The following is a 24159-nucleotide window of genomic DNA, read 5'->3' as shown; positions in this document are numbered from 1 at the left end:
GAGATTTTTAAGTACCGAAGTTTGGCGCCATTCAATGAGTGTGCGCAATTTTAAAGCGTGACATGTTGGGTATCTATTTACTCGGCGTAACATCATCTTTCACATTATACAAAAAAAATCGGGCTAACTTTACTGTTTTGTTATTTTTTAATTCATGAAACCGTTTTTTTTTCCCCAAAAAAGGCATTTAAAAAATGATTGCGCAAATACTGTGCGAGGAAAAAAAGTTGCAATGATCGCCATTTTATTCCCTAGGGGGTCTGCTAAAAAAAAAAATATATAGTGTTTGGGGGTTCTGAAAAATGTGCCTATTGCACCTTTAATGGGAGGTGGGGCAAAAACGTGGCTAATCCATGCATTTTAACTGCCCCCTCCCCCATACTTGCCCACAGTTCTGCTTTAAAGCTGAACTTCAGGCAAATGGCTAAATTTACAATTGAAATACTGAATCTGGAAATGTTTTCTTTCCCAAGGATTTGTATTTTTGTGGATCTTTTTCTGAGATGATCTTACTACACACCAGAGTAAGGCTGGCTTATCTACTGCAGTTCAGCAATACAGAGAGGCCACTTCACAGCTGGTGATGGTGATCTGACAATATGGTTCCAGCTATCGAGATGGTTCCTGTAAGGACTGCGCAGGCGCAATCCTTGCCGACGGAAATCGCCGAACTTTCAGGGCGACGTGGAATTCGAGGTAAGTGGCCAGTCGGCCTCACGTCCTCGCTTCGCTCGCTCGGCCTCCTGGATTTTTTTTTTTTAACATCCTCCAATCCACGGGGATGTTAACCACTTGCTTACTGGGCACATAAACCCCCTTCGTGCCCAGGCGAAATTTCAGCTTCCGGCACTGCGTCGCTTTAACTGACATTTGCGCGGTCGTGCGACGTGGCTCCCAAACAAAATTGACGTCCTTTTTTCCCCACAAATAGAGCTTTCTTTTGGTGGTATTTGATCACCTCTGCCGTTTTTATTTTTTGCGCTATAAACAAAAAAAGAGCGACAATTTAAAAAATATATATATATTTGTTTACTTGTTGCTATAATAAATATACCAATTTTTTTTTTTAAAAAAAAATGTTTTTCTCAGTTAAGGCCGATACGTATTTTTCGACGTATTTTTGTAAAAAAAAAAAAAAAAAATCGCAATAAGCGACTGCTGCGCAAAAGTTATAGCGCCTACAAAATAGGGGACAGAATTATGATTTTTTTTTTTTTTTTTACTAGTAATGGCGGCGATCTGCGATTTTTTTTATTGGGACTGCGATATTGCGACGGACGTATCGGACACTTTTGACACAAATTTGGGACCATTCACATTTATACAGCGATCAGTGCTATAAAAATGCACTAATTACAGTATAAATGTGACTGACAGGGAAGGGGTTAACACTAGGGGGTGAGGAAGGGGTTAAATGTATTCCCTGGGTGTGTTCTAACTGTGTGGGGGAAGGGGGTGACTGGGGGAGGTGACCGATCTATGTCTCGATGTACAAGGGACACAGATCGGTCTCCTCTCTCCCTCACAGCACGTGGAGCTCTGTGTTTACACACAGAGCTCCACGTCCCTGCTGTGTTCCCGCCGATCGCGTGTACCCGGCAGACATTGCGGCCGCCAGGTACACGCATCAGCTTCCCAGCGATGCGCAGGGACAGTGTTTACCCGCTGCGCGCCCCCCAGAGGCACGTGTGGGTAATGCACATCAAAGACGTCCAGTTGGCACTTGAGAGCGGCGCTGTTGACGTCTTTTGTCTATAGCGCGGGTCTCAAGTGGTTAAGGAATGAGCCTGGATGCCGGCTGAGGTTCGGAGATTTCCGTCGGCAAGGATTGCGCCTGCGCAGTCCTTACATGAACCATCTCGATAGAGGAACCATACCGACAAGTCGATGGCACAGTCGGGGCACAGCAGTGAATTGATGAGGTCATTCCTTTGTTCATTTAGCTCTCCTCCTGCTACAATGTTCATTGTCGGTACATGTGCACCGCAAAACACGTGATTGGCTGGCCGCTCATACTAGTAAATACATTTCAGGAATTGAAGCCCAAAGGAAATGTAAAAATCCTCGGTTGCAGTGGGGCTGCGCCCGCTCTGCCAAGGTAAACTGCTTCCTTATGCCTCATGCACACAATCAGATTTTTCACGGACAAAGCGTAAGACTTCTGTCCGAAGGACGTTGGCCAGGAACTTGTCTTGCATACAAACGGCAAAGAATTGTCGGTCAACAAACGCCAAACTACGTGGTTTTAAGCTCTTTAGCACCACCCTTTGGGCAACTTCTGCTAATGTTGTGTTATGGTGAGCATGCGTGTTTGTACTTTGAAGTTTTGTCCGATGAACTTCCGTACACCAGGGCTCGACAAATCCCGGTTGCCATGGCGACTAGAAATAGTGTCCTGGCGACTTGGCTTGGAAGGTGGGCTGGCGCCATGGCTTTTTTTGTGAGCAGGCGCCATCTGGTGGTGAGCCGTTGGTATTACAAGTTATTACCACCATATGTGTAAGCTGGCGCCATCTGGTGGTGGCCGTTGGTATTACAAGTTAAGCATTACAAGTTAAACAGCAATTCTAATGTAATTTTTCAATGCCATATTCTTCCCTCTAATTAGAACCCCCAAACATATATATATGTTTTATCCTAACACCCTAGAGAATAAAATGGCGAACGTTGCAATACTTTGTCACGCCGTATTTGCGCAGTGGTCTTACAAGCGCACTTTTTTGGGAAAAAATTACACTTTTTTTTTAATAAAAATTAAGACAACAGTAAAGTTATCCCCATTTTTTTTTAATATTATGAAAGATAATGTTACGCCGAGTAAATTCATACCCAACATGTCACGCTTCAAAATTGCGTCCGCTCGTGGAATGCCGACAAACTTTTACCCTTTAAAATCTTCATAGGCGACGTTTAAAAAAATCTACAGGTTGCATGTTTTGAGTTACAGAGGAGTTCTAGGGCTAGAATTATTGCTCTCGCGCTACCAATCGCGGCGATACCTCACATGTGTGGTTTGAACACCGTTTACATATGCGGGCGCTGCTCACGTATGTGTTCGCTTCTGCGCGCAAGCTCGTCGGGACGGGGCACGTTTTCTGGCTCCTAACTTTTTTAGCTGGCTCCTAGATTCCAAGCAAATTTGTCAACCCCTGCCGTACACAATATCGGAAAATCCCACAACACACAATTGTTGGCGGGCAATTTTAAAGCACGCTATCCCACATTTGTACAAACGGTCGGATATTCCCCGACTACAGCCTGTCATCATACAATTCCTGTCGGATAATCCAAACGTGTGTACGAGGCTTTAGTCTACAGAAGGGTAAAAGCACCTCCACTCCCCCCAGCAGATGGGCGTTCTTTCACGCCCCAGCAGTGTCATCACACCCAAAGCAGAGCTATCTACCCTGCAGTGGTCTTATTGGCGTCAGGACCTTAGACTGGTGGCATATGGGGGACAAGCAGCATGGAGGATCGGTATATCTAATAAGTAGATCTTTTCTATGTCGTTTAGACCTAAGGCTACTTTCACATTGGGGCCGTGTTGGCGATAATGTACCGCTCGTTTTAGTGCTGTTTAAGGGGTGCGTTTCGGCCGCTAGCGGGGCGCTTTTATCCCCAAAGTTGCGGTGCTTCAGAAGTGCCGCCCATTCATTTCAATGAGCGGGTCGTTTACAGCACTCTTAAAGGGACACTAAAGGTTCAGTTTTTTTTTTTCATGTTATACTTACCTCCACCTCCATGAATGTCCTCTTCTGGATTCCCACGGTGGCAGTCTCGGCTCCTCCCCGCAAGAGCTATTCCCCTCTGGGAAGCTCTCTCCTGAGGGGGGTTAGCTTGCAGGCGCACTCCTGTGTTATACACTTGGCGTGCATAGCCGCCGAGTGTATGACTCACCCCCCCCCCCGTCACTGGATTTGATTGACAGCAGCGGGAACCAATGGCTGCGCTGCTATCAATCTATACAATGACGAGCTGGTGGATGTTAGAGACCTTGCGCTCCTCCACCTTCTGTTTGAGGAGCCCCACAGATGATCAATAGGGTTTAGGTCTGGAGACATGCTTGGCCAGTCCATCACCTTTACCCTCAGCTTCTTTAGCAAGGCAGTGGTCGTCTTGGAGGTGTGTTTGGGGTCGTTATGTTGGAATACTGACCTGCGGCCCAGTCTCTGAAGGGAGGGGATCATGCTCGGCTTCAGTATGTCACAGTACATGTTGGCATTCATGGTTCTCTCAATGATCTGTAGGTCCCCGGTGCCGGCAGCACTCATGCAGCCCCAGACCATGACACTCCCACCGCCATGCTTGACTGTAGACAAGACACACTTGTCCTTGTTCTCCTCACCTGGTTGCCGCCACACACGCCTGACACCATCTGACACCAAATACGTTTATCTTGGTCTCATCAGACCACAGGACATGGTTCCAGTAATCCATGTCCTTAGTCTGCTTGTCTTTAGCAAACTGTTTGCAGGCTTTCTTGTGCATCATCTTTAGAAGAAACTTCCCTTTGGGACGACAGCTATGCAGACCAATTTTATGCAGTGTGCGGCGTATGGTCCGAACAGTGAGAGGCTGACCCCCCACTCCTTCAACCTCTGCAGCAATGCTGGCAGCACTCAAAGACAACCTCTGAATATGACGCTGGGCACGTGCACTCAACTTCTTTGGTGGACCATGGCGAGGCCTGTTCCGAGTGGAAATTCTCCTGTTAAACCGCTGTATGGTCTTTTTGCCCACTGTGCTGCAGTTCAGTTTCAGGGTCTCGGCAATCTTCTTATAGCTTAGGCCATCTTTATGTAGAGCAACAATTCTTTTTTTCAGATCCCAAGAGAGTTCTTTGCCATGAGGTGCCATGTTGAACTTCCCGTGACCAGTATGAGAGAGTGAGAGCGATAACACCAAATTTAACACACCTGCTCCCCATTCACACCTGAGACCTTGTAGCACTAACGTGTCACATGACACAGGGGAGGGAAAATAGCTAATTGGGACCAATTTGGAAATTTTCACTTAGGGGTGTACTCACTTTTGCTGCCAGCAGTTTTGACATTAATGGCTGTGTGTTGAGTTATTTTGAGGGGACAGCAAATGTACACTGTTATACAAGCTGTACACTCACTACACAACATTTGGGATGTCTAAATAAAAAGGATTTTGATCTACAGGGTGGGCCATTTATACGGATACACCTTGATAAAATGGCAATGGTTGGTGATATTAACTTCCTATTTGTGGCACATTAGTGAGGGGGGGGGGGGAAACTTTTCAAGATGGGTGGTGACCATTTTGAAGTCGGCCATTTTGCATCCAACTTTTGTTTTTTCAATAGGAAGAGGGTCATGTGATACATCAAACTTATTGGGAATTTCACAAGAAAAACGATGGTGTGCTTGGTTTTAACGTAACTTTATTCTTTCATGAGTTATTTACAAGTTTCTCTTTGTTTACAGCCATTGACATGTCGCCGCGGTTAACACGTGCAGAGCGGATAGAAATTGTGTTGATGTCTGGTGAACGCAGTAACCGGGTCATTGCAGCAGATTTCAATGCAAGACCGCCTACAAGACCACCCATCTCCCATGCTACACTTAGCAAACTGCTTGCTAAGTTTCGTCAAACTGGTTCAGTGTTGGATTTGCCAAAATGTGGACGCATGAAATCTGTCACTAATGAAGAAACATCAGTGGCTGTCCTAGCTTCATTCAGCAAGAGCCCACAGCGTAGCACTCGCCGCATGTCACTGGAGAGCACATTGAACACATTTTATAAGTGGTCAGAAACTTGTAAATAACTCATGAAAGAATAAAGTTACGTTAAAACCAAGCACACCATTGTTTTTCTTGTGAAATTCCGAATAAGTTTGACGTGTCACATGACCCTCTTCCTATTGAAAAAAAAAACAAAAGTTGGATTCAAAATGGCTGACTTCAAAATGGCCACCACCCATCTTGAAAAGTCCCCCCCCCCTCACATATACTAATGTGCCACAAACAGGAAGTTAATATCACCAACCATTCCCATTTTATTAAGGTGTATCCATATAAATGGCCCACCCTGTACAGTGGTGTGCAGGCATTTCTTCCAATTTCATTGCGTGCGGAGGTGTGCACCTACTGGATCATTAGGCTTCCTGGTCTCACCTGGAGCGGCGGGTGTGTCTCTTTCAGTTACTACATCTAGCTACCTTTAAAAGTTTGGAGTAGTTTCTTGCTTCAAGTATATAGGGATGGTGTCCATTCCACAGTCCTTCCACCAGTTAATTTTGGCAACTAAAATTTTTTCATTGATTAACCACTTAAAGACCGCCTCCTGCACATATACGTCGGCAGAATGGCACGGCTGGGCACGTACAGGTACGTCCTCTTTAAAGTGCACAGCCGTGGAATATCCGTGATCGCGGGACCCGATCGCCGCTGGAGTCCCGTGATCGGTCCCCCTTAACTGAAGAACGGGGAGAGCTGTGTGTAAACACGCCTTCCCCGTTCTTCACTGTGGCGCAGTCATTGATCGTGTGTTCCCTGATATAGGGAAACACAATCGATGACGTCACAGCTACAGTTAAAAACACAAATGATAAGTCTACTCTTATCTATGAAATCTGGGAACCTTGGTTGAAATACATGGGGATAACTTATACTCCATGAAGGTTTTGAAGACATCAGAGTCTTTAGGACGATGTTGGTTGATGGCAGGCAGGCTACTTTTCTATCTCTCCTAACTTTCCTCCAGCTTTCTTTTTTCACTTCCTCTTTTGTCATTCCTTATTTTTTTTCTTTGATTCTTCTTTGGTTTTATCTCATTGTTTTTTCTCTGGGGATAGAATCCTTAATATTTTTCATCCTCAGTTTGTTTTATTTTGAAATACTTAGTTTATGTTAAAGAAATTGAAGGATTTTACCAAACCATTGGAGGTATTAGGTTTGATGGGAATTCTGAAAATATATTTTCGGATACCGGTGAGTTCCAGTATTAGTTATTTGAGGGAGGGAGGGAGGATTGGAGGTTTTGCTCAGCCTCTAGGACACAGAAAGTTCCCGTTAGGGGTGTCGGAGAGGTTGATGTACTCCGGTAATCTTATCCTTTATTTGTTCTATGTAATTTGGTCTGGTACACTCATTTAGTTTTATCCTTTATATGACTAATTGTGCGGTAACGATGGACCTAGGAATTCCTTAATATATAGAACTATTCTTTTTCTCTTTCAAATATAAATTATTACTTTGAAATACTATATCCTTTTTGCTTATGTAAACTGCCTTACTTTCATCATATGGTGATGAGCATATGGGATAGTTAGATATAAATGGCAGTTGGTAAGACAGGAATGATTGATATGAATTGAAATGTATTTAAATTATTATATTTCTGTAAGCTATTCACTTATATCCTGCTATTTTAATACAAATGTATGTATTTATTTTATTGAAAATAAACTTAAATTTGAATGAAAAAAAAAAAAAAAAAACACAAATGAGGTCACACTTGACCCCTTCAGCGCCCCCCTAGTGGTTAACTCCCAAACTGCAATTGTAATTTTCACAGTAAACAATGCATTTTTAATGAATTTTTTGCTGTGAAAATGATAATGGTCCCAAAAATGTGTCAAAATTGTCCGAAGTGTCCTCCATAATGTCGCAGTCACGAAAAAAAAAAAAAAAGAAGATCGCTGATCGCCGCCATTAGTAGGATTTTTTTTTTTATAAAAATGCAATAAAACTATCCCCTATTTGGTAAACGCTATAAATGTTGCGCAAACCAATCGATAAACGTTTATTGCGATTTTATTTAACAAAAATAGGTAGAAGAATACGTATCGGCCTAAACTGAGGAAAAAATTGTTTTATATGTTTTTGGGGATATTTATTATAGCAAAAAGTAAAAACTATTGCATTTTTTTTCAAAATTGTCGCTTTTTTTTTTGTTTATAGCGCAAAAACTAAAAACCGCATAGGTGATCAAATACCACCAAAAGAAAGCTCTATTTGTGGGGGAAAAAAGGACGCCAATTTTGTTTGGGAGCCACGTCGCACGACCGTGCAATTGTCTGTTAAAGCAACGCAGTGCCGAATCGCAAAAACTGGCCAGGTCCTTTAGCTGCCTAAAGGTCCGGTCTTAAGTGGTTAAATGCGTACTATTTTAGTTTACAAACAATACAGATGACTAAAATTACATTTAAGTCAAACTCCATGTGGATTTGATCTTTTATATCACAACGGCTAATATTGTGTCTGTCGTGTTCAAACCCTAATACCATAAATAATAAACAGGTTATTCGATTTTTTACTCCAGGGAGTATATAAATGTTTGGCAGCTCTAGAGAAATAATGCATTAAAATGTAACTAAACCCATTCGATTTTTACATCAAATAACGATTAAGTTTTAGTTTTTCTTTTGAATAAATGCAGTTTTAGTTACAGTACATTTTAGTCGACTAAAATACAACTAAAAAGGCATTTTAGTAAAAATAAATAAAAAACTAGACTAAAACGAAATCGTTATTTGATGTAAAAATTGACACTGCCTTCCACCCACATGTATATAGATGTATACAGCTTTTCATCACTATCCAGTTTGGGCTTCAACTTTAGTGAATTACTTTGAATGTCAGCTTTGTACAAATCACAAAAAAAAGTGAGAGTCACAACACATTTATTATGTGATTTCGGTGACAAGCCTTCCAGGTATAGTGGAATCACACTTGCGCTCTTTGCGGCGTACACAAAAGGTCATATTGGGGTCCAGAACGAAAAAAAAAAAAAAAGCACATACATCAACTCTCACTGTAATATACAAAATCAAAAAAACAGGATTAACTGTACAAAAGAACATAAAAACAAAAAGGAAGTGTAGTACTAAACAAACGGTCTCCAACCAGCTAGCTGCTTGCATTCAAGTCGTTTCTTAAAACAAGTGCAGGATGCTCCTTAACGACCCTCGTCCAGGTAGGAGCCAATGCTGGAACAGTTTGGAGGAGTGCTCCGTCAAAGAAAAACTTGCACCCGTTTCAACAAACAGCTTGCACCTTTTGCAAAGGAAAAAAAACAAAAAAATATAAAAACAAAAAACAAAAAAAAAAAGCTGAAAATAAAGCTGCAGCTGGTTAGGGATCGGCAAGTGTTTGCGGAGCTAGGAAGAAGTGTTTCCTGTCCTCCCCCAGAGGCAGTGATTATTAAAGTGTTAACTTGGGAAGACAGCACCCCCTGGTGGAATGATAAAGTTATTGCACTGCTCTTACCCAGGCAGGATTACTACCATTATTCCCTTCAACCTTATCTTTGGAGAAGTTTAAGAGGGAAGCCTTTTAAGAGAACCAGTCTCGCCCTCCCTCTGGCATTATTCCAGGTTATTCCCAACTCTAGATAACCGTTTTGGTTCACTATTGTGGAGCCGGCACCCCTCCGCCCTCCAGCATCTGCAGCAGTTTTTTGTGCAGCGGCTGACAGATGCGAGCGTATCCCTGGCGGCTCAGGTGGAGGTAATCGTACAGGTCGTTGTGACTGATGGTGCCGTCAGAATGCACAAACCCAGGATCCAGATCAAAGAGCATGGCGTTGGGCATGGAGGGCATGGCTTCTGCTAGCAGCTCATTCACCTGCTTGTTCCTGTCCCGTAAGGGGTTCGGGTTTTTCCCTCGCGGCAGCAAACTCTGTGAAAACAAGAAAAATGGTTCAGTAAAGTATTACAGTCCAAACCAAGATCCCATTCTACTTACATGTCTAAAGGAATGGAACCAGTTTTTTTTTATAAAAAAAAAATTATATATATATATCTATATATATACACACATACATACATACACACACACACACACACACATATATATATATATACACATATATACACACACACACATACACACAATTTTTTTTTTCTTATTTATTACACACATATGTAAACCAGTATTGTTGCTATTCCAGTTTTTAATTGAGGAACCCCCTCCTTACCCTCACTGCGTTCTAAAAATGCCTTCATCATCCCAGAACCCATCCCCATGCAGGACAATTACAAGCCAGCAGGTCACCTTTAGGGATCGTTTACACTTGCTTCAAAATATGGCACTCAAAGCGCCTGTCACTAAATAAAATGGTTGGCTTACAGTCCTGTTCACGTGTTGCATTTGCTTCAAAAAATGATATCCCATGTTGTTTTCTTGGCGCTTCAAAGCATCTCCAAAGCCTCCATAGAAGTCTAAGGCCGCGTACACACGATCAGTCCATCAGATGAGAACGGTCCAAAGGTTAACCGATGAAGCTGACTGATGGTCCCTCACGCCTACACACCATAGGTTAAAAACCGAACGCGTCAGAACGCGGTGACGTAAAACACAACGACGTGCTGAAAAAAAACGAAGTTCAATGCTTCCAAGCATGCGTCGACTTGATTCTGAGCATGCGTGGATTTTTAACCGATGCTTTTGCATACTAACCGTCGGTTTTGACCTATCGGTTAGGCGTCCATCGGTTCAATTTTAAAGCAAGTTCTTAATTTTTGGACCGAAGGTTTACTGACTGATGGGGCCCACACACGGTCGGTTTGGACAGATGAAAAGGTCCTTCAGTCCGTTTTCATCGGTTTTGACCGACCGTGTGTACGTGGCCCAAGACAAAGCACCTGATGCTTTTGAGGGGGGTCTTAGCTTCATTTTGTTTTGGAGGTATTCAAGGTATGAGATATCCCAGGATGCACTGGGAAACCAACAAGCAAACCAGAAAGACGTCATTAGCAGTCACTTCTGATTCACGTGTCGATATTTCTAGAGGCTGGGGGGTTACCACTGAGCGGGGCACCGGCACAGCTGGGCGCTACCAAAAGTTTAACAGGCTGCTCAGCAGCGGGGCTTGGAAGGCTCACCTGTTCCCTCTGCCCGTGGCTAAACAAATATCAGCGCCCCACGCACCTGGGCTACATGCCCAGTGTGCGTGGGGCATAAACAGATCCGTCACTAGCAAACTGGTATAGAGTACTGCAGCCTCCAAGGCCCGCTGTAAGGGCAGCCTGTTCTACTGGCAAAACTGACTTTTTAGACTTTTGTTTCCCACATACACATACCTGGTTTGTGGCTCAGAATTATTGAAGCCAGACGAGTAGCATTTTCATAAAAGTCAGCAATGACAGCTGCCCAAGTTGTGAAACAATTAGTGTGGGGGGGGGGGGGAAGCTGAGCAGGTCTGAAATAGGAAAGCCTTGCCTTCTACAATAGAAGCTCCATATAAGCCGGGCCCCGTGATCTTATGAAAGGTGTCATGCCGAGACACATCATATTTTAGGGTGATAGATATGTATGTGATAAAAGGCTGCCCCCAGCACCTATTCTACACCACATCCTAACGACTTTTGTGATTGACTCCAAATTGTCATAATCTGCGACATTTCACGGGGAACTTCTCCGACACTTACCAGCACCACGACCTTGGCTTGAGGCTGCCTCTGCTGCATGCATCGGACAATGGCTTGAATACCCCCTGAAATCTGCTCTGCAGTGTTTCCCTGGTTGAATGTGCCCACCCAAAGCACAATAATCTGTTAAAAATCAAAGAATACAAATAAATGTACATATACATCAACTTAGCCTCATAGCCTATTGTATTAGGATGTGTATGTGATAGAGATAATATACCGTATTTATCGGCGTATAACGCGACCGAGCCGATCGTACTGGGCACTCTGCTAGGCTCGGCCACGCTTGGCTCCGCCCGCAGCCACGCGAGAGAAGCCGAGAGGAGCCGAACACACCGGAAATCCGGCTCTGCACAGCTCGACCGAGGCGCCAAACTCAAACACATAACGCTGCAACCCCCGGCAGACGGACGCCAGACAAGGCCGCCGGGCAAGACAGCAGACGGACACCGACAAGGATGGACGGACCCCGCGCAAAGGCCGGAGACGGACGCCGGACAAGGCCGCCGATGGACGCCGGGCAAGACATCCAAAATGTAAGTTTTTTCCTTAAACTTCCCTTCTAAAGCTTGGGGTGCGCGTTATACGCCGGTGCGCGGTATACGCCGATAAATACGGTATATATATATATATATATATATATAAAATCAGTAGGGCAGAGTTTGGTGTCAGTAGTTTATTTTAATTCTTTTTTATTTTTTCTCTTTTACAAAAAAAAAATATTAAAATTACAAATTTTTTAGGAGCCAAATTGGGGGGCTTTGGTGAAAAATCAAGGGTCTAAACAGACCCCTGATGTCTCACTTTTTAGAGAAAAGAACAGAGATTCCCCAGTCTCTTTCTCTGCAGCCAAGCAGCAGGGGGAATCTGCACAGCACAGGGTGATTAGGGTGTGCCCTGGCACACCTGGCACACCCTTTGCGCAGGCCTTTGCTCAGACTGCATCTTGCCTTTAGCTACTAGAAAAAAAAAATAGCATTCAGTCTGGGGGTGTATAGGTATAAGTATCTACTACAGGATCTGATTCCACAATAATACATCATTTGACATCAAACTTCAAAGTAAAGAAGAAAGTAGCTGCACTCCAAATTAAAAGCCATAGATACGAATGGTCACACAAACAAGTGAAACGCGTTAGGCTGGGTTCACACACATCAGTGTTTCTGTTCACCGCTTCAGGTGCAATTCAGGTGAAAGTGCCTTAATTCAAATCTGAACCAGACCCAAAAACACACAGGGCCCTTTTCAAAAACAGCACTGTGACCGTTCCAGACATGTGTGAAACCGATTCGGATGCAGTTAAAAAACGTATCCAATTTGCACATATGTGAACCCAGTCTTACAGGCAGAGCTCAGATGGTCTGTCTTGCACTGGATCATCAAAGCTGGGTTCACACTGATGCAAATTGGATGTGGTTTTCACTGCATCCAATTCGCATGACAGGAGAGTGTAACCGACTCTCAATAGAGCCGGCTCACACATCTCCTTGGCGGCCGCGGAGTGAATTGCACAAGAGTCCTGTGCGTCTTTGGCTCCATTTCAGCCAAAAAAATTGTACCCGATTCATCCTGGAAATAGAGAGCAGGGATGCACCGGACCCCTGCTGTGAGCCATGTTGGTATTAGATGTGAACCCAGCCCTAATCTTTTCCCATGGCTTTTAATTTGGAGTGTGTCTGCATTCTCTTTTACTAACATTGTAGTAGAATTTTCTGTAACCCCCTGTGCCCTCTATATGGCAGCACTTTTAGATGGGCTTTGCATTAGAATGTAGTGCCAATTAACCGCTTACTGACCAGCCGCCATCATTACACTGCGGTAAGTCGGCACGTTCCCGTGAGCCGTCATAGCTGTACATCAGCCCTCTAAGAGTGGCTAGCAGGCACGCGTGCTGCACTGCGGGGGAACCGATGCGCGTGGCCGCCGGTCGCGATGACCACCAGTCACGCACGAGAGCCAGAACAGGGAGGGGTGTGCGTAAACACACAAATCCCTGTTCTGTGAGGAGAGGAGACAGATCGTTTGTTCCTACTAGCTAGGAACAACGATCTGTCTCCTCCTCTAGTCAGTTCCTTCTCCCTACAGTTGGAACACACACTGAGGAATCACATTTAACCCCTTGATCGCCCCCTAGTGTTAAATGCACTGATTACTGTACAAATGTCACTGGCAGTCACATTTATACAGTAATCAGTGTATTTTTATAGCACTGATCGCTGTATAAATGACAATGGTCCCAAAAATGTGTCAAGTGTCCGATGCAATGTTGCAGTACGATGAAAATCGCAGATCACCTCCATTACTAGTAAAAAATTAAATTAAAAAAATGTAAATGCCATAACTCTTTCCTATAGTTTGTAAATGCTATAACTTTTGTACAAACCAAACAATATACGCTTATTGCGATTTTTATTACCAAAAATATGTAGAAGAATATATATTGGCCATTTTTGGGGATATGCATTATAGCGAAAATTAAAACATAGTTATTTTTTTTCCAACAATCTGTCTTTTTTTTTGTAGCGCAAAAAAATAAAACCGCAGAGGTGATCAAATACCACCAAAAGAAAGCTCTATTTGTGGGGGGAAAAATAGAATTTTTTGTACTCACCGTAAAATCCTTTTCTCTGATGTCCATGGATGGACACAGCTCCTTAAAAGTGGGGGTTCCCCCTAAAAAAAAATTCCAACAATACATTGAGAAGACTGATTACACTGCGGGTGTGCTGGGTTTTTTTTTTTTTTTTCGTACATACCTCGTTATCGCCGTTTCATCCCTCGGCTTCCGGGTCTTGCGGGACTGGGCGTTCCTAGTTGATTGACGTTCCTCCGACCTACGCATACTTGACGTCACGACTTTCCGAAAGAAGTCGAACGTCGCTGCGCAGGCTCTGTATAGAGCCGACTCTATACGGCGCCTGCGTAATGACGTTCGGCTTCTGTCAGAAAGTCGTGACGCGCAGTATGCGCCGGTCGGAGGAACGTCAATCAACTAGGTCCAGCAAGAATCATACCCGGAAGCCGAGGGATGAAACGGCGATAACGAGGTATGTACGCAAAAAAAAAAAAACCCCAGCATACCCGCAGTGTAATCAGTCTTCTCAATGTATTGTTAGAATTTTTTTTTAGGGGGAACCTCCACTTTAAATCTTGACAAGTGGGTTATGTTCCTGTTCACAGAAGAGGATCCTGTGAACAGGAACATAACCCACTTGTCAAGATTTAAGGAGCTGTGTCCGTCCATGGACGATAAGAGAAAAGGACAATTTTGTTTGGGTACAGCGTCGCATGACTGCGCAATTGTCAGTTAAAGCGTTTTTGCAAAAAAATGGCCTGGTCATTAAGCAGGCAAATCTTCCGGTCTGTAAGTGGTTAATCACATCCACGTTCGGGGGAGGGGGCTGTGTTTGAACCACTTTCTCTTGCAATGAGAACAGACCTCAAAAAGGACCTGGCGCATTCAAAAAAGCACAAAGCGGGTCAAACGCAGCCTCAGAATCATCATCACCCATACTGCACAAATCCAAGTCTCACAAATTCAAGACCCACCTTTGGTTTGATGTGTTTCAGTTCCCCGTTCTCCATTCTCCATAATACATGCTGGGTGCCCTCGCCCAATCCTCCAAAGTTCAGGGCGTGCATAGGGGAGAAGAGATCCCTCCAAATCTGGCGGAAAAGAAAAATCCTTGCTATGTGAGCTGATGCACGTAAAGGAGCTTCCAAAAAGGATAAGAACTCTAAACCAAGAAATAGCCAACTTGTGATTTTTACTAGTTAGCGGGTAATAAGCTGAATATTTATGGAACTGCAGACTCCGAGCAATGTTGTCTAAATGCAAAGGGCCAGATCCAGAGAGAGAGTACGCCGGCGTATCTACTGATACTCCGGCGTACTTTCAAATTTGCCGCGTTGTATCTTTAGTTTAAATCCTCAAACCAAGATACGACGGCTTCTGGCTTCGATCTGACAGGCGTACGGCTTCGTACGCCTTCGGATCGTAGGTGCAATACTTTGGCGCCCGCTGGGTGGAGTTCGCGTCGTTTTCCGCGTCGGGTATGCAAATTAGCTTTTTCCGTCGATCCACGAAGGTACGTGCGGCCGTCACATTCTTTTACGTCGTCGCTAGTCGGCTTTTTCCGGCGTATAGTTAAAGCTGCTATTCTGCGGCGTATAGATAGACTTGCCATGTTAATTATGGCCGTCGTTCCCGCGTCGAAATTTCAATTTTTTTTTTTTTTTTTTTGCGCAAGTCGTCGTGAATAGGAAAGGACGTAACTCACGTCTAAGTTCAAAAAATGACGTTGTTACAACGTCATTTCGCGCAAAGCACAGCGGGAATTTTCGAAAACAGAGCATGCGCAGTTCAATCGGCGCGAGGACGCGCTTCATTTAAATGAATCACGCCCCCTACCCGCCGATTTGAATTCCGCCGCCAGAAATACACTACGCCGCCGTAACTTACGGCGCAAAATCTTCCTGGATTTGACTTAAAGCCAGGTAAGATACGGCGGCGTAGCGTATCTCTGATACGCGGCGCAAGTGCAATTCTATGTGAAACCAGCCCAAAATTTTTATACATTTTGGATAAAGTAGGGAAAGGTTATTTGTACGGTTACACCGATACCAGTGTCAGTACTAAGCATTTGCATGAATACTTGTACAAATGATGCAATACTTAAAACCGAATCGCATGTGGTTTCCCGCACCACCCCTGTGTGAAACCCGGCTTGTCATAGTGTCTTCAGCCTGGGTTCACACAGGGGTGGTGCGGGAAAACACATGCGATTCGGTTTTAGGTATTGCATCATTTGTACAAGTATTCATGCAAATGCTTAGTATCAGCACTGTTTTTTTTTTTTTTAGATCTCCCAGTCCAATTAGGGAGATTTCCCTTTAATTCCTGTCATAGACCCCATACACACCATTAGATTTTCTGCAGATTTTTGTCTTCAGATTTACCAAAACCATACAATATGAGGTCAAACCTTAACCTTAAGTTACGTTTCAGACTCCCCGCGGGGAGTAGGCGTTCCTATGCAGAGGGGAACATGATTGACGGCCGGCTATGGCGCGTCACGCTTCCCGAGTAGGACTCGGCTCTTTACGGCGCCTGCGCACAGACTAGGAGCTGACTGCGCAGGCACCGTGAAGAGCCAAGTCCTATTTTGGCTATTTCCGGGAAGCGTGACGCGCCATAGCCGGCCGTCAATCATGTTCCCCTCTGCATAGGAACGCCTACTAGTCTGAAACGTAACTACGGGATTAAACAGTGAGTACGGCGCAAAAAAATAAAATAAAGGCATACTGTAGCTCGCGCTAGTATGCTGGATGGCATGTTAGAAAAAAAATTTTTTTTTTAGGGTGAACCCCTGCTTTAATGCTGCGTACACACGATCGGATTTTCCGTCGGAAAAACCTTAGATGATCAAATTTTCCTACAGGAATATTTTCCGTCTGAAAATTTGAGAACCAGCTCTCAATCTTTTGTTGGTGGAAATTCCGACAGCAAAAGTCCGATGGAGCATACACACGGTCGGAACTGGCAGGTGGCACTGATTGGTGGTGGCAGTGTTGGGTGGCACTGGCTGGCAGTGGCGGGTGGCACTGGCAGGTTTCACACAAAGCCGAGTGTAACTAACTGTGTAAAACCCCGGCCGGGTCCCGCCCACCCCCGACATCGAGCTGACAGCTCCTCTCTCTCCTCTCTGTTACTTATCAGGAGAAGGGAGGAGGAACGGCGGTCAGTGTAAAATATCGGCCTAATTTTGATAATAATTGGCCGATGCCGATTTATCAAAAATGGCCAAATATCGGCCGATACATCGGTCTAGCTATAACAGCTTCAACTCCTCTGGGAAGGCCGTCCACAAGCTTTAGGAGTGTCTATGGGAATGTTTGACCATTCTTCCAGAAGCGCATTTGTCAGGTTAGGCACTGAGAAGGCTCGCAGTCTCCACTCTAATTTATCACAAAGGTGTTCTATCGGGTTGAGGCCAGTCAAGTTCCTCCACCCCAAACTCGCTCATCCATGTCTTTATGGACCTTGCTTTGTGCACTGGTGAGCAGTCATGTTGGAACAGGAAGGGGCCATTCCCAAACTGTTCCCACAAAGTTGAGAGCATGAAATTGTCCAAAATGTCTTGGTATGCCGACACCTTAAGAGTTCCCTTTACTAGAACTAAGAGGCCAAGCCCAACCCCTGAAAAACAACCCCACACCATAATCCACCCTCCACCAATGATTTGGACCAGTGCACAAAGCAAGGTCCATAAAGACATGGATGGGTGAGTTTGGGGTAGAGGAACTTAACTTATGCATGGAACTCCATTCCTTGTTAAAAATGTGTATTTCTTTCACTCTGATGCAGATTTTGCCTCAACCCTCCCCCCCCCCCCCCTGGTAAAACCAGCAGGACAGGAATCGATAAAAAATATTATATATACACATATACATACCGTATTTATCCGAGTATAACGCGCACCCCTAATTTTCGATTAAAAATCGGTATAAAAATCATTGTAATTGCCAAAAATCATTTATTGACAATGTATTGACCCCTGTATATCCAGCCATGTCCCCTGTATGTCCAGTCATGTCCCCTGTATAACCAGCCATGTCCCCTGTATAACCAGCCATGTCCCCTGTATATCCAGCCATGTCCCCGTATGTCCAGCCATGTCCCCTGTATATGCAGCCACCTACTGTTAATCACCGCGGCGCGGGAACATTACAGACAGCGTTCGTTTGAACAGCTGTTTTCCCTGCCACGCATAGACACTCCCCCTTGCTCGCAATTGGACAGATCCGTCCAAGGGGGAGTGGCTACGCACGGCGGGGAAACCAGCTATTCAAACCAAAGCTGTCTGTAATGTTCCCCGCGCCGCGGTGATTAACGTTGTAGCAGCGTTGGTGGCGGTAGCAGCGGCGGGGGGGGGGGGGGGGGGGCAAGGTGATACAAAAGGCTAGGTTTAAAGTGGAACGCCACTGCCACCCCACCCCAGTCCTCGTGTATAACGCGCACTCAAACTTTGATTTTTTTTTGGGGTATAAAATTTTGCGCATTATACTCGAATAAATACGGCATATATATATATATTTTTTTTTTTCAGAATAGTAGTACAAACACAAGGATTTACACCTTCCTCACCCCCATTCAAACTAGTAAAACTGTTCTGGCCTCAACATACTTTTACCTCGAACTGATGCATCAGCTGGACATTAGAATCTCCTATGAACACGACCTCGGGCTCCTTGTCTTTGCTGCTCGACACAAAGTGATTGTGCTGTAAGACACGTAAAACAACAAAAGGCCCATTAAAAGGGGAAGTGGGCGTGTACATACATGCTTTCCCCCCCCCCCCCCCCCAAAAATAGGTTTCCTTTATTTACAGTCAGGTACATTATACAATACTGTATATTATTTTTTTGTATTCTACATTTGAGCAAGAACACGGAGCTTTTAAAACCTCTTTTCACACATTTTCCCCCATACACTTCTGTGGAATTACTAAAACTGGTGCACATAGAATCTGGTGCAGCAGTGTATTCTAACCAATCAGCTTCCAACTTCAGCTCGTTAATAGTTGGTCAGTGTGATAGACTCACCCGGGACAGCCGCTTTTGGAGGGGACTGAATGATGGCCTTTTGCCTACCGATTATTATAGGTTCTTGGGGGTTACCATTAGGGCTGGGAGCGATTTTCCCCCCCAAAAACAAAAATCTGCAATTTTTTTTTATAAAAAAAACTCGATTTACGATTCAAATCGAGTTTTTTTTTTTTTTTGGATGGACACTGCGCCGGTCCTAAGGAGCTGCGGGCAGGAGTTTTTAGGCGAGGCCATGGCTTTGGCCTAGTCCGCAGCGTCTGGCCTCGCGGACTAGGCCGAAGCCGTGGCTTCGCCTAAAAACTCCTGCCCGCAGCTCCTCAGGACCGGCGCGGTGTCGGTCCTGGTGGGGGAAAAAATAAATAAAATGTTTTTTGGAAACCTGAATCGATTTGACCTTGCAACTCGATTCAGATTTCAAATCGGACAATTTTGACACATTTTTGGGACAATTGTCATTTTCACAGCAAAAAAGGCTATAAAAATGCATTGTTTACTGTGAAAATGACAATTGCGGTTTGGGAGTTAACCACTAGGGGGGCGCTGAAGGGGTTAAGTGTGACCTCATATGTGTTTCTAACTGTAGGGGGGCGGGGCTGGACTTGTGACATCATTAATCGTGTTTCCCTATATCAGGGAACACACGATCGATGACAGCGCCACAGTGAAGAACGGGGAAGCTGTGTTTACACACACCTCTCCCCGTTCTTCAACTCCGGGGACCGATCACGGGACTCCAGCGGCGATCGGGTCCCACGGCCACGGAGCTTCGGACCGGGTCGCGGGCGACCCACTGCTTTAGAGGATGTACCTGTACGTGCTTGTGCCCAGCCGTGCCATTCTGCCGACGTATATGTGCAGGAGGCGGTCCTTAAGTGGTTAACATATCATACACACCCGCATAAAGGAGGTGCGGTCTCTAAAAAGAGAGGTGAAGGACTAACGGGGCTGGTTGAGCGGGCTAGATCCTCTCACTCCCTTGTAGGGAGTCCCTCTGCCCCGTTGGGCTTCAAAGCGGAGCAGGTAGGGCGGGCTGTGTGGGAGGACCCGCTCACACACCCGCCATTGCCACCCGGGGCATGGAGAAGGGTGGCAGATTGCCTCTGGGGGAGGCCTGCCTACTCCCAACTCCTGCAGAGTCCGGCTCCTCTCTCGAGTAAACGCACAAAATACACACAAAAAAAAAAAGAAGGGAGGTGCGCTTTGGATGCGGTGTGGAATCTGCACCGCATTAGTGTGCACTCCCCTGCTCCACAGAAGAGGACCGTTTAGTGTAGGGCTAGGCAACCTGGGGCCCTCCAGCTGTTGTGGAACTACATTTCCCATGAGGCATTGCAATGCTGGCCATTACAATCACTCCCAGAGGCATGATGGGACTTGTAGTTCTACAACAGCTGGAGGACCCCGGGTTGCCTACCCCTGGATTAGTGGACTTCTGTGGAAAACATATGTTGGAAATGTATTATTGATTAGCCAGTCAGCTACAGCCAATCATTTGTGTATTCTGATGGCGGCAGGTGCTGGCGGGGCGGGCGCGGGGTATTCCTCCATCCACCTTATGAATGGAGAAAGCGGTTGGATTTTTGTTCAGTCCGCTGAAAATAAAAAAATAAACTAACAGCGTATCGCCAGCTTTAGCAAACTGAAATCTCCAATGACAAGACAAAGTAAACAACATTCCCGACTCACCATAGACATCCAGCGTCCATCCCCCTGCACATCCGGCAGAAGGGTGGGGACCGCGGCGGGGTTCTCATTACTGTCACTCATTCTTCCCTACAAAGGAAACAGACATGGCGGCAGCGTGTTAGAGTTGTCCAAACCTTCACCATCATGGCCAACATTTTCAGAGCACCACCAACCAGTACTGTAAAGAGATTCCATCACTTCATCCATCCTCCTTTCTTCATTGCAGCTGCCGAAGACCAAGAGCTTCCAGATCTGCATGTCACCTCCTTCCACCATGCGGTGTGGCCAATCGCAAGGCTCAGACACTACCACATGACACAGGGGATGACATCATCAACCCTGTGTAAGCTCAGACACTATCCAACATGGAGCTTATGCATTGAGTGTGGGGAGGGGGGGGGGGGGTGGACTTTGAAGTTTGACAGAGGAATAGAGCAAAGAGGGACCGCTGCAATGGTCAGTAACTAAAAGGCACAAGGTTTTTTTTTTTTACCTTTTTGCATGGTCCCTGACCATCTCTATGACCCTGGGAGGCCGGAAGCGACGTCATGACATCACTTCCTGCTCTGGCAGATGTCAACACTGACAGTTTTTATCCCTGGAAAGTCTGAGATCAATTTTTATTTTATTCCCCCCCCCCATCTCATGCTTTCCAGGGTACAGGAGATACCTGCTGTCTTGTAGACCCCCAGATCTCTCCATAAAGAGAACCTGTTATGCCTTATTCCTAGTACAAGGAATGTTTACATTTCTTGTAATAGAAATAAAAGTGTTATAAAAATAAAAATTAAAATGAGATATATATAACTATTATTTATTTTATTTTTACACTGTGCCTTTGTTCTTTCTTTATAACTTTTATTTCTAATATATAATTTTTCTTTTTTATTATAATAATTATTATTTTATACTGTGCCTTTATTCTTTTTTTATCACTTTAATTTCTAAATATATATATATAGAAAGAAATTAAAGTGATTATAAAAAAATATAATTATTATTTTATACTGTGCCTATATATATATATATATATATATATATATATATATATATACACACACACACACATGTTTTATTATTATTATTATTACACACACACATATATATATATATATATATATATATATATATATATATATATATATATATATATATATATATTTGTTAGCATTTTTTTTATTATTATTAATAAATATATTTTTGTTAGGAGAGACGCAAGAGAACAAAATGGCAATCGTTGCGATTTGTTACCCCACGCGGGATATTGGCACAGCAATTTTTCAAGCGCGATGTTTTTGGAAAAAAATACACTTTCTTTCATTTTAAACACAATATCTAGCCCAATTTTTTTATAGGCAAAATATAAAACATAAAGTTACGCCAAATAAATAAGATACCTAACATGTCATACTTTAACCACGTTCCGGAAAGTTTTACCCCTCCCCCTTTTCAAGACCAGGTCGGTTTGTGCGATACGGCACTGCGTTATTGACAATTGCGCCAACAATTTGCGATGTTGTACCCAAATACAATGGCTTTCCTTTTTTTTTTTTTCACAAATAGAGTTTTCTTTTGGTGGTATTTGATCACCTCTGCCTTTTTCTTGCGGTTTTAAAGTGGAGCTTCCACTCATCGGATCCCTCCCTCCCTCCCTCCGGTACCACTATTGGCACTTTTCGGAGGGAGGGATCCGATGAGCGGAAGCTCCACTTTAAAAGCGTAAGAAAAAGGCAGAGGTGATCAAATACCACCAAAAGAAAACTCTATTTGGTTAAAGTCTGACATGTTGGGTATCTTATTTATTTGGCGTAACTTTATCTTTTATATTTTGCCCATAAAACAATTGGGCTAGATAGTGTTTTTTTTTTTTTTTTGCATTAAAATGAAAGAAAGTGTATTTTTTTCAGAAAACATTGCGCTTGAAAAATTGCTGTGCAAATACCGCATGGCGTAACAAATCGCAATGATCGACATTTTGTTCTCTTGCGTCTCTCCTAACAAAAATATATTTATTAATAATAAAAAAAAGTATATAACAAATATATATATTTTTTATTATTATTACATATATTTGTTGTGTGTGTGTGTGTGTGTGTAATAAATATATATATATATATATATATATATATATATACACACACATACATATACATACATACATACATACACAACAAATATATGTAATAATAAAAAATATATATATATATATATATTTTTATTATTATTACTACATTATTACATATATATATATATATAATAAAAAAAAATATATATATATATATATATATATATATATATATACACCGGTATATATATATTTTTTATTATATATATATATAGTTGTTTTTTTTTATATTTTTATATATTTATATTTTTAAAAAATGGCGCTGCAAGCGCAACGTCCGGTTTTGCGCATTTCTGCATTACTCGGGTGCGAATGAGGCCTAAGGCACCGCAAGCGCGACGCACATTATGGCACATTTTTGTACATTTATCGCACGTTTCTGCGTTGCTCGGGTATGAATGAGGCCTAAAGCACCGCACCTTATGGGGCGTTTTTCACGTGTTTCTGAATTGCTCGGGTGTGAATGAGGCCTAAGGCACCGCACATTATGGCGCGTTTTTCACGTGTTTCTGCGTTGCTCGGGTGTGAATGAGGCCTAAGGCACCGCACATTATGGCGCGTTTTTCACGTGTTTCTGCGTTGCTTGGGTGTGAATATGGCCTAAGGCACCGCACCTTATGGCGCATTTTCTGCGTTGCTCGGGTGCGAATGAGGCCTAAGGCACCGCACCTTATGGCGCGTTTTTCACGTGTTTCTGCGTTGCTCGGGTGTGAATGAGGCCTAAGGCACCGCACATTATGGCGCTTTTTTCACGTGTTTCTGCGTTGCTCGGGTGTGAATGAGGCCCAAGGCACCGCACCTTATGACGCGTTTTTCACGTGTTTCTGCGTTGCTCGGGTGTGAATGAGGCCTAAGGCACCGCACATTATGGCGCGTTTTTCTGCGTTGCTCGGGTGTGAATGAGGCCTAAGGCACCGCACCTTATGGCGCGTTTTCTTTTTGGCGTTATTCTGGGACCGCTCAGGTGTGAATGAGGCCCAGGGATTTCCTGACTAGATTTCTGAGGAAACAATGAACCTGATTGGTCCCTACAGGAAGCAGCAGCTCCAATGGGCCCCAGACCACACAGGGATGCTGCATGGAGTATGAAGCTGTAACGTGAGGCCATCATTATAATTATATAGGTGAGGGTGACACCATGTCAGGACACAGGGGACACCCCCCTTCACACACACAGCCGCCCACCCCCCATCATCATAAAAGAATCCACACTCCTCACCTGCTGATCCCTCTTCACTGTCTGCAGCCCTGGAATCCTCCCTTCCCCGGCTCACACCATCCCCCTTCTACTGCGGGGGGAATCCACACACAACCCTCCCACTGTTCAAGGGAGCCCAGG

At 44.1% G+C, this 24159-nt stretch overlaps 1 protein-coding gene across 2 annotated transcripts; it reads right to left on the bottom strand.

The window, feature by feature from the left end:
* Nucleotides 1-8636: 8636 nt before the first annotated feature.
* Nucleotides 8637-24138, bottom strand: PAFAH1B3 (platelet activating factor acetylhydrolase 1b catalytic subunit 3). 2 transcript variants are annotated; one of them, XM_040327296.1, is made up of 6 exons: nt 24040-24138; nt 20696-20782; nt 18589-18684; nt 14951-15067; nt 11402-11524; nt 8637-9650 (listed from the first exon to the last, which is right to left on the bottom strand). In XM_040327296.1, the coding sequence occupies exons 2-6, from the start codon at nt 20774-20776 to the stop codon at nt 9381-9383; spliced, it is 687 nt and encodes a 228-aa protein (XP_040183230.1). In that variant the 5' UTR covers nt 20777-20782; nt 24040-24138; the 3' UTR covers nt 8637-9380. The 2 variants fall into 2 exon arrangements, with proteins under 2 accessions (XP_040183230.1, XP_040183231.1); XM_040327297.1 differs by having other exon boundaries at nt 18595-18684; nt 24040-24136.
* Nucleotides 24139-24159: the final 21 nt, after the last annotated feature.

Source organism: Rana temporaria, chromosome 10 (genome assembly GCF_905171775.1).
Source record: "Rana temporaria chromosome 10, aRanTem1.1, whole genome shotgun sequence".
Lineage (NCBI taxonomy): Eukaryota > Metazoa > Chordata > Amphibia > Anura > Ranidae > Rana > Rana temporaria.
Note: the sequence above shows the minus strand (reverse complement) of the source record. Positions and strands in the feature narration are given on the sequence as shown.

Coding starts and splice junctions, on each gene's coding strand:
- PAFAH1B3 (XM_040327296.1), bottom strand. CDS start 20,776: ATGAGTGACAGTAATGAGAACCCCGCCGCGGTCCCCACCCTTCTGCCG. Junction 15,068..18,588: donor TGCATCAGTTCGAGGTAAAA/GTATGTTGAGGC, acceptor CTTTTCCGCCAG/ATTTGGAGGGATCTCTTCTC. Junction 9,651..11,401: donor AAGCCAAGGTCGTGGTGCTG/GTAAGTGTCGGA, acceptor TTGTTTTCACAG/AGTTTGCTGCCGCGAGGGAA.